At 46.2% G+C, this 10,535-nt stretch overlaps 1 protein-coding gene across 2 annotated transcripts; it reads left to right on the plus strand.

The window, feature by feature from the left end:
- The first annotated feature begins 521 nt into the window (after window positions 1-521).
- On the plus strand, window positions 522-8,880 carry LOC119317498. Of its 2 annotated transcripts, XM_037591970.1 has the most exons (12): window positions 522-768; window positions 6,252-6,380; window positions 6,471-6,528; window positions 6,913-6,993; window positions 7,104-7,175; window positions 7,247-7,482; window positions 7,575-7,646; window positions 7,726-7,836; window positions 7,913-7,994; window positions 8,119-8,165; window positions 8,352-8,433; window positions 8,595-8,880. In XM_037591970.1, the coding sequence occupies exons 1-12, from the start codon at window positions 596-598 to the stop codon at window positions 8,676-8,678; spliced, it is 1,227 nt and encodes a 408-aa protein (XP_037447867.1). In that variant the 5' UTR covers window positions 522-595; the 3' UTR covers window positions 8,679-8,880. The 2 variants fall into 2 exon arrangements, with proteins under 2 accessions (XP_037447867.1, XP_037447868.1); XM_037591971.1 differs by lacking the exon at window positions 7,913-7,994.
- Window positions 8,881-10,535: the final 1,655 nt, after the last annotated feature.

Genomic DNA, 10,535 nt, shown 5'->3' on the forward strand with positions numbered 1-10,535 from the left:
TGTTGATTGAATTTAAATACTTTTTTAATATCGTCTCATCTCTTTGTTGGTCGTGATCAATTGCTTAGATTTGTATTGACATGAGGTTGATGATTTGCCACATAAATGTTATGTAGGACTAGGCCCGGATAAAATTAACCATTCCTAAAATAGAAATGTATGTGTATTTTCAGAACAAATGCCCATGTATTTTCAAATAGATGTGCATGACTTTGAAAAAAAGTCTGTCTGCAAAAAGTGCATGCATCTATGGCAAAAAAAAAAAGCAGAAAATAAATTTAACATAAAAATTAAAAAGAAAAATAATAATGAAAAGGAAATGAAATAAAAATACTAATATTAATAAAAAGACAATAAATAAAAATATACAACCAGAAAAGGAGAAAAGCGAAAATTTACACGCAAAATAAAAAAGGGCAAAGAAACTGACCATGGGCCGATAATGGTGCGACAGGCGATCCTCGCGGCCCATTATCAGCGATACATCCTCCCAGTAGCTTTTTCGTTTCTGCGGCTGGGAGGCTTGAGCTGTCTATCCCCAAGAACAGAAACACCAGTCAGTTTCAGGCTTGTGCGCCGCGCAGCGGCGACCACGATGCTGAAGGCTCTTCCCGCGCGCTTCCTCGTCGTCTCGCCGGAGCCCGGGGGGCGGCGCCCGAGGCCTCGTCGACGATCCCTACGGCCGATTTCGTCGGCGCTGATGACCAACCCCGCGTACTTCGAGGTGGGCAGATTATTGGGTAGCTATGGCTTCATGAACATCACAAGGTCAGCATGTTTGGGTCCTCTCTCCTTTCCGTTTTCCTTCAGAACTAAGAGTTTGTAGTCCCCGAGATGTGTGCTTACGTTCTGAGCTGATTCAAAACTTAGGACGATAGGGTTGTGTGCGGGAGTGGAATTAGTTCGAGCATTCGTACTGTTCTCTAGCATGTTACTTAGGTTATTTTATTAATTAGTTGTTTCCAGCAGAAATCACTGGAAATGGCAAGTCTGTGTGTGTTTTTCTTGGGGTGAAACATTGCTTTGGGGACATTCTTGTGGTGAGATTGACAGAATATGGTTAAATTATTCAGGATACTGTGTGTTTTTGACATTTCCCTTTGCTTGGTTAGCTTGTTATATTTGTGTCGAATATATTATGTATGCAAGGGGTTACATGGACTTGGAGTTGTAATTGGTGTGGTTAGGTACGAGTTGTGTAGGAGTCGGACACTTGTATCCTAGGCCTCTTATATACGGAGGGACACCACACGTTGTAACCCATGACGACTTGATAGCAACAGGTACGCGGGGGAGCCGACGGCTTGTGCCGGCGCCCGGGCGGCCGGTGTTGCGGTATCTTGGGGAGAAGCGCCCGTAGTCATGCCCCGGGGATGTAGCCATACCGGTGAACCTCGTTAACAAATATCATGCCTCGGTGTGTCGTCTATGATCTTGCATTAGCGTTTTATTCTAACAAGTGGTATCATGAGCAAGGTTGCGAGAAGGCTATGCGGAACATCGTCCGAAGGTACGAGGATCATGCTCGACAGGTGCCATGGAACGTCCGATTGGTGCAAGGTGGAGCATGGCAGCGATCGCGAAGGCGGTCGATGGTGTCGGACACTTCGGGCAGGAGGCCTGGACCATTCGATGGGCTACGGCCGGTAAGGATCGGCTAGACTGGCGATCGGACCGGCGTAGTGGCTATTGAAGACGTTGCGGAGGCGACAGATTCGGCTCGTGATCAGACCGGCGACCAGACGTGGGGGACGGCTAGATAGATCGGAGTGTGAGAGCATCGAGATGATGTGCTCGGTGTTGTACAAGGGCGACGGCGCGGCACTGCGGACAGATTGTGTCGACGACGTGGATGGCCAAGATACGGCACAGCTCGTATACAGATGATGCGCGAGGTGGCGACTGTTTCCGGCAGGGTTGGCGTGCGGCGAGTACGCACGACAGGGCCAGTTACAGATCGCTGGCGAAAAACCAAGAAACAGAGACCAGGAAGGCGAGCAGTCGTCGAGACTGGCGGCGAGTTTTTCCGAGGCGACGCAGATAGAGGGAAGGGAAGCCACGGCAGGGTACACGGGACCGCCGCTCGGATGCGTACGGGCCCCGCGTGCGGCAGGCTACGCGAGACAGCCGAGCTGGGTTGCGTGCATTAGCAGGACTCGGCAGGGCGTACAGTGCGAAAGGAAAGAGTCCAGAAGATAAGCAAGCATGCATGTCGGTTTGGATTTGAAGGAATCATGTACGTGCATCTGGGGCAGTGCTGAACCGTGATGGCAGGACTAGTGCCTGGCCTAGGCATGGTATAGGGGCACTGTTGGATGCGTGTATGGTTTTGGAGATCTTTTGTGCGTGCATGTTGGGTCCATGACGGTTGGTTCACGACTCGGATAGGGACTCGATGCAAGCCGTGGAATACTTGGACTCGTTCTTCGTGTCAGAGAGGAAAAGCAAGGCCGGCTATATCCAGCGTAGATAAAAGGCTGGTGGCGACGAGGCAAACAGGCGCAAAATCGTCTGCAGGTTCAGGAAAAGGTGGAGCGGCTAGTTTCGGCTGAGAGCAAATTCATCTGCACGTTACGGCACAAGGCTTCATGCTGATTTTCTGAAGGGCGGACAGGGACGTTGTGCTGGTCATATTTGTTGGTTAGATCGCGGACTGCGGCGTGGCTTCAGACGAGGAATACGGGATCAATGATCATTTTCGTGAGGAAGTCGCAGAGGAAAAGGGCGGTAAGACCGGCGGCAACAGGTCGGTTAGATCGCGGCTCGGCATGGCGCCGGGATTCACCAGGTTTGATTTGGAGAAATTCGATGACATGGGTAACTTCGGTCTATGGCAGACAAGAGTCAAGGATATTCTAGCGCAGCAGGGAATCTTGAAGGGTTTGCAGGAGACGAAGCCGGCCAAGGTTGACAACGATGCGTGGGAGGATATGCAAGTGCAGGCGGCCGCTACCATACAGCTTTGTCTTGCGGATCAGGTCATGTATCATGTCATGGACGAAGATACTCCTAAGGGAATTTGGGACAAGTTGGCAAATCGTTATATGTCCAAGTCAGCGACCAATAAGCTGTATTTAAAGCAAAAGTTCTATGGGTTGAAGATGCAAGAGGGGTTGGATCTTGTGGAGCATGTGAATGCCTTTAATCAGTTGGTCACGGATCTAGCACGTCTGGATGTGAAGATTGAGGACGAGGATAAGGCACTACTTCTTCTTGTTTCGTTGCCACCGTCCTATGAGCATTTGGTCATTACATTGACACATGGAAAGACAACCGTCAATAATGAGGAAGTCACTACAACGTTGCTTGGACATGAGTTGAGGAAGCAAAATAATGCTACAGAGGAGAGTACTCAAGGTTTTGGGTTGGCAGTTAAAGGTTATCAGATCAGGAAGGGACAAGAGGCGAGTTATTTACCCAAACCACCGCATTTGAGGCTAGGGTAACAACTTGGTACTACATTTGTGCCAGGGCACAAAAAACCACCGAAATTGCGCCTAATCTTTAACCCGGAGCACTGATGCTCAGATTTGGTCGCAGAAATAGCGGATCTGACCAGTGGGGCCAACCTGTCAGGCCGATGTGGCATGCCTATATGGATAAATTTGCTGAGGTGGCCGAAGGCCCCATCTGTCAGCCTCTCTCTGATTCCCCCCTTTCCCCCAGGCACCTTCTTCTCCACCAACACGACACAGCCAGCCAAATCCGCCACCGCCGCTGGAGACTTACCCCGGCGAGCCACCCCACCCCGACGAGCCTCCTCGCTGCCCTAGCCACTGGCCCGCGTGGATCCAACCCCAGACACACCCCTAGCCCTTTGTTTCGCCTGAATCCGGCGAGGATCCACCCCATCGCCCAAATTGTAGTGGATCTCGTCGGAGCTCAGGGTGCGGCAGTTAAACCTTGCGCGAGACTACGGGGACTCGGGGACACGCACGCTAGCCACGGTGCGCTCGGCGGTGCGGATAGCAAGACTTAGAGACGTCGCAAATCGTGACTTCACCATCAATGGCGGACGGCGGGGCGGTTTCTCGCGGACAGCCATGCTAAAGGAAGTGTGGATTCGATTGGATGCCATATAGAGCTTCATGAGGAAGCGGAGGATCCGAGGAAGGTAGGTGGAGGCTGGGATACGCCAGAGTGGAAGATAGTGCAGCGGCGCTCATCACCGGAGACGGTGAAGAAAGAGCCCGTGCCGGTGATTCCGGGTACTTTCCTGCTGATTTCTTAGCAAGAGGGGGATTGGGGACTGAGGGAGGGACCTCATGGAAAGAATGGAGGAGGTAGGGACACATCACAGAAAGAGATTGATGCCTGGTGGTTGTCTTCCCCGAGTCCGGTCACAGCGAAGCTAGTAATCCCGTACAAACCAGAGAGCCCCTACCTGATTCGCTCCTCCACAAGTAGTTTTTCTTTTAGAATAATACATCCAGAAGAAGTAGTTGGGGGGCTGACAGCGGGACCCGACATCCACCTCAGCTATTTGAACACGTAGACATGCCACATAGGCCTGACAGGTGGGTCCAACTTGTCAGTTTTGCTGTTTTTGGAAGCTTATCACACAATCAGTGCTCTCCGTTAGTCGTTAGGCGCAAAGTTGGTGGTCTTTTGTGCCCTGCCTTGAATGTGGTATCAAGTTGTTACCCTAGCCCCAACTGTGGTGGTTTTCGGTAAATAACTCACAAGAGGCGGAGAAGAAAAAGAAGAAAAAGGTGCAGTGCTACAGGTGCAAGGATTGGGGACATATAAAGAGGGAATGCCCAGAACTGAAGGGTGGGGCAAGTGCTAATGCGGCTACTCATGGTGATGGCTCGGACAGTGATAGTGATGTTCTCGTTGTATCAAACAGGCGATCAACAAAAATTGAAGCGTGGATGTTGGATTCAGCTTGCTCTTTTCATGCGACGCCCAACAGGGAGTGGTTCTCTTCGTACAAGTCTGGTGAGTTTGGTTTAGCCTATGTGGGCGATGACACAGGTTATCGTGTTGCTGGAGTAGGTGACATCAAAATCAAGATGTTTGACGGAGTTGAGCGGATGCTTCGGGAAGTCAGGCATGTGCCAGAGGAGGAATCTAATTTCGCTTGGTGTTCTTCATGATGGTGGTATGGAATTCCGTTCTGATCAGGATAAGAGGACCATGAAAATCATGGAAGATGAGGTGGCCGTGATGATAGGAGAGAGGACGGCTTCACATCTTTACAAGTTGCAAGGGAGCACTATTGCAGGTGGAGCCATGAAGAGTGGAGCTGCAGGAGTAGTAGTGTAGTCCCACGGTGGCGGCAGGTCTGGCCCGTCGGGTAGCTCTCAGTAAGCTACAAAGGAGACGACCCAAATCCGGAGTACATGGAGGTTCGAGCATGGACGACTTCTAGGTGGTGGAGAATATTCGCCAAGGTGGAGTTTGTTATATTTGTGTCGAATATATTATGTATGCAAGGGGTTACATGGACTTGAGTTGTAATTGGTGTGGTTAGATACGAGTTGTGTAGGAGTCGGACACTTGTATCCTAGGCCTCTTATATACGGAGGGGCACCACACGTTGTAACCCATGACAACTTGATAGCAACAGGTACGCGGGGGAGCCGACGGCTTGTGCCGGCGCCCGGGTGGTCGGTGTTGCGGTATCTTGGGGAGGAGCGCCCGTAGTCATGCCCCGGGGATGTAGCCATACCGGTGAACCTCGTTAACAAATATCATGCCTCGGTGTGTCGTCTATGATCTTGCATTAGCGTTTTATTCTAACATAGCTTAGGACACTTCAGATAAATTCACTAGAGATGACCAGCATATCGTACAGCAAGTAGGAATGTCATGTGGCTACATTTTAGGAGGTATGTAATGCGTCCACCGGAGCTACAGGAAATGTTAAGGAGACCCAATATGTCTATTCAGATGTTGATGTTGCTGATTTCTTACAAGAAAATTTCCACATAAACTTTGTACCAGCATTATGTCATGGGACCATGGATGCTGCATCTAATTTTTCCATTGCCTCTTACTGAGCAAAACGAGTGAATCTACACTCTAAAATATGTCTATATACATCCGTATGTTGTTCATAGTGGAATCTCTTTAAGGTCTTATATTTAGGAACGGAGGAAGTATTTATCATTAAAAGGACCATCAGATATTTTGTGGCCATGGTGGGTGTTTTGTAACCTTTTTCTCTTATACTAGTATAAACGGAAGGACATACATCTCAATCTCTGTAATCATCACGGGTTCCAACACTCTGTCATGTGAAACAGCTATTCATCTTCTCAGTCTGGAGGGCTTCCAAACGATATTGGTAATCAAGACCTTAGTCTTGGATATTCACCAGAAGAGATTGAGCGATTAAGAGTCCAAGATGTTGGAGAAGGAGAAGTGAAAATTAGGTTATTTCCTTCTATCTCAGATGTTATTTTGATGTGTAACTTTTTAGAAAAGTTCTACTGATACTATCCATGTATCGTAGTCTTTTGCAGACTCTATGAGGGAAGAGTGGTGCAAGGTCCATTGAAGGGCACACAGACTGTATTTAAGGTATAGCTCGGGTTTTTCAATCTACCATGTCTAGTTACACACAGTCCTGTAATGCTAATAAGTGTATAACGGGTCATCCATGCATTTTTAAATTGTACTACATGCTCATAGTATTTCAATTGTATGACATGACACATAATAATCGTAAGGCCAGTCTTATGTAATCATAGTGTGATAGCACCCTTTGATTCAACAATGCCTTGAAAAGATTGTTTGTGGCAGGACCGTAGGACCAATAGTTCCAAGTTCTCTTTTTTTTTTCACTTCGATTTTCCAGCCATTCAATTTTGTTGGTTTATCTGATGGTGTTAGTTATTAGCTTTCCCAGACATATGAGTTCATTTATGATCTTATATGTGCTAAGACATAGGTTTATGCTACAAGGTATACCCTGGAGCTATTGCTGGTGCTTCTGAAGCTAATTTGATGGCATTGAATGAGCTGAGGACTCATGCTTTTCTTCAGGTTAGGAAAATCATGAAAATTTAAGAGAGATTGAACTTGTCGATCTGAATGAGTATGTCAGACATGACATTTCCAAAAAATATTTTCTAATCCTTGTCTTCTACTTTCAGAGTAATGCAAAGGATATCTGTGAGAACATTCAGTTTCTGTTAGGAGCCTTTGAGACAGCTACTGGAGAGCAGGTCTACCACATAACTTTATCAGGTCATAGACGATCCTGTAATGCTTTTAGACTGATGTAAATTTTCTACAGTGGCTTGCTTTCCGCGACGATGGGAGATACAGTGCTGCAGACTATGCAAAAATAACCAGTGAAAGGCAGTTGAAGGAACGGCCTAATTTTTGGAATCCCTATGATCGTGCATACAAATTGGAACTGAGGAGATATTTTGTCCTTAGGCTGCTTAATGGAGCTATGTGTGGCCTTGTCCACATGCACAATCATGATAGACTGCACCAAAGCCTTGGCCCCTCTTCTGTTGTTCTCAAGTATTCTGCATTTTCCATGTTTACTGCCCATTCTATAGCTTATGACTCAATTTCAGTTCTGTTACTACTTAGTGTAACTTTCTCTTATTTAGCACCGTTGCAGAGAAAAATGGATACTATTTACTTCCACAGCTCCGTGATTTGGCATTTTCTGTAGATATTGGGTATATCTCCATCTTCTCGGCATTTTCTTTTATCAATGAGAAAACACTTTAGAGAATAGATATACTTTTATAATGACAGGTATTCGTCTGTGGGGGTTGGAGCGTTGTCAGATGGTCTTTGGCGTCGAGCATCTGCTGCTGGAGCATCAACTCCTTTGGAGAAGCGAGCTTTTGGAGTAGCTGATGACATGCAAGTATTTCTTTTTCTTTTTTCGAGTGACAAAATGCAAGTCTCTCACATATACGTGTGATTGAAAAAAAAGCAGATATGGAGCTGGGTTGCTTATTGCATACATGGCATTTATTCCGTTTTGTGAAGCAGGCATTATGGATGGCATTTCCTTGCAGGTTCTTGTGATTATAATTTGGATTTAAGTTCATAAGAGAAATTCCTGCAAAGAAAAGTCCATAGGAAAAAATTATTTTCCTTTAAACACTGTGATATCTAACAAAGTACTTATTTATTCTGCAGAGGCTCTTGGAGAACACTTTCCGTCTTGACATTTACGCTGCAAGAGAGTATGAATCACTAGAACAAAACATCTACATGGTTTAAAGTTTAAACATTCCAATGCTTGAATAATTCTGCTTTCCAAATTCATTTGATAAAATCTGCTCTCGCTTATTTTTTACCTGATCGTTAGTTGTGATTTGTGATATTCAGAATCAATATGCATGCTTATCTATGTTTATGAACTCACATAGGTATTGCCTGGAAGATGATAAATTGTCGGAAGCTGTAAACTTTCTAGATTTAGGTGATGGTGCCGGCTGGGAGTTGCTGCAGGTTTGCCTCTACGATTATAGTTAAATTTTGTCTGTTCACAAACCTTCTGCTGCTGCAGATGATACTTATGTATGCTTACTATATGAACTGTGGACTCAGTGAATCTACTTTCGATTCCTTCATCTTTAACAAAGGGTTCTTACACTGATTCTTTTCTGTAGGCAATGCTTAATCCGGATTACCGTAAACGACCAATTGCTGAGGCTGTACTGAACCATAGGTTTATTACAGGGGCTCTATTATAGAAGTAATCATCAGCTAGATGCGCTTATACATTCGTACAATAGATGGTGGAGGCAGGTCCCATTGTGTGAAAGAAATGTTCAAATCTAAAGACATGTTATGATCAGGTACTTAAATAGTGTACCTAAACTAGAGGAACATTGTAAATATATGCATGAACATCATTTTTGGAAATACTGCTAGACATGTTTTTGAGTTATCAGACTTAGCACGTTTTCTGGACATGGAGGTATTTCAGAGACACTAAGTCGAGGGAGGCTACATGGCGTTCACCCGCTGGGCAAGCACTGAGCGGTTAGATTCCAACATCTCCACAAACATTTGTCCGCACATGCTCTCTCTAGCATTTCAGAAAACCTTCGCTTTTTGGGAGATCATGCCATCAGGTTTTAAAGTCCAGCCCTCCAACTTTCAGAAATCCAAGTTTTCATTTTTGGTAACCTTCAACTTTTAGAATTCTAAACTTTCAGGATTTTTTTTAGATCAACTTTCGAAATTCTAAAACTATTGGAAGATTCAACTTTCAAAAGTTAAGACTTTCATGTCGACCATTTTTGTCATGTCTACCAGAACTCCCTGGATATTTATGTTTGATGAGCACCTGAGCCTGCATAAGCGTGTCGAATATTTGTACCATGAATTCCTTCGATCTAACCATCATAGAACACTAAATTGGGAAACTACTTTAGAAATGTAGTAGCAGTGGATTAATCCTGGATTTGTGTAAACCAACGGAGCCCATGTCCGCTCTTGCAACAGAGCTCGCACCACCACACACCTTGCCGCACCAATGCTTAGATTCCCACAGTCACATCCACTCCGACGAGGCCCTCGGCTACTCGTCCTCTCGCAGAGACCCTCCACCGCCCCCCCTGGTTCGATACCTGCTATAGGGGGCGAGCATTGGTCTGGCGCTAGGAATATCATCCGTGAGATCTAGAGGTTCGGTGGTTGAACCTCCGACTCTGCTGAGATCCACTCATGGATTCCCGGGAAGGAGGGTCGCAACCTCAGACCAGGAGATTCTGGGTTTTGATGGCGGATCTGGAGAGGGCAGCAGATAGGACGACTTGAGAAGCGTGACGCAGTCTGGCACTCAGAGCAATGTCTAGGACCAACACTCTGAGCAATGTCGAGGACCAACACGGCATTGGGGCAACCTCTAATGGCGGATCTAATCTTAGCCTGGGCAGCAGAAGGAGCGACATCTCCATTGCGGAGGCGACGAGCACCCTGACGAACACACCCTGTCTTTCCTGAACGCATCCAATTGTGACAGACAATTGTCGTGTGTTGGTACTCCATCCATCCCAAAATAAGTGTCTCAAGCTTAGTATAGCTTTATACTAGAGTTAATACAAAATTAAAACACTTATTTTAAGACAAAGAGAGTTTTTTTTTTCTGAAAGTTAGCAGGAGAGCTGCTAAGATTCCATATCAGAAGGGGAGCCAGAGGCAAAGTACAGAGGAGGTCGGAGCGACCAAAACAAAGGAAAGAAAACCTCCAGGCAATGGCCAAGGAGACTAAAACAAGACAACTACTGTCACCACCGGGTTTTTTTTTTCGAAAAGGGGGAGTACCCCGGCCTCTGCATCAAGAGTGATGCATACAGCCATCTTATTAATCAAAGCAGCAAAATGTGCATACAAGGTTTCAAAGTCTCGAAATCAAATAAAGGAAATGCAGCCCACACAGAGCGCAGAAGGCTAGAAACACAGACTAGCCAGAAATAAAATGCCACAACCGGCTGGCTAAAGAAGGTAGGAAAACTAATTGCCTATCCTATTACATGACGGCCATCCAAACCGGTTGAAGATATCCCGAGCAACCATCTCCCAACGGATAGACCCAGTAACCA

This window comes from Triticum dicoccoides, chromosome 6A, assembly GCF_002162155.2.
Source record: "Triticum dicoccoides isolate Atlit2015 ecotype Zavitan chromosome 6A, WEW_v2.0, whole genome shotgun sequence".
Lineage (NCBI taxonomy): Eukaryota > Viridiplantae > Streptophyta > Magnoliopsida > Poales > Poaceae > Triticum > Triticum dicoccoides.

Coding starts and splice junctions, on each gene's coding strand:
- LOC119317498 (XM_037591970.1), top strand. CDS start 596: ATGCTGAAGGCTCTTCCCGCGCGCTTCCTCGTCGTCTCGCCGGAGCCC. Junction 7,176..7,246: donor AGACAGCTACTGGAGAGCAG/GTCTACCACATA, acceptor AATTTTCTACAG/TGGCTTGCTTTCCGCGACGA. Junction 7,837..7,912: donor TTTGGAGTAGCTGATGACAT/GCAAGTATTTCT, acceptor AAAAAAAAGCAG/ATATGGAGCTGGGTTGCTTA.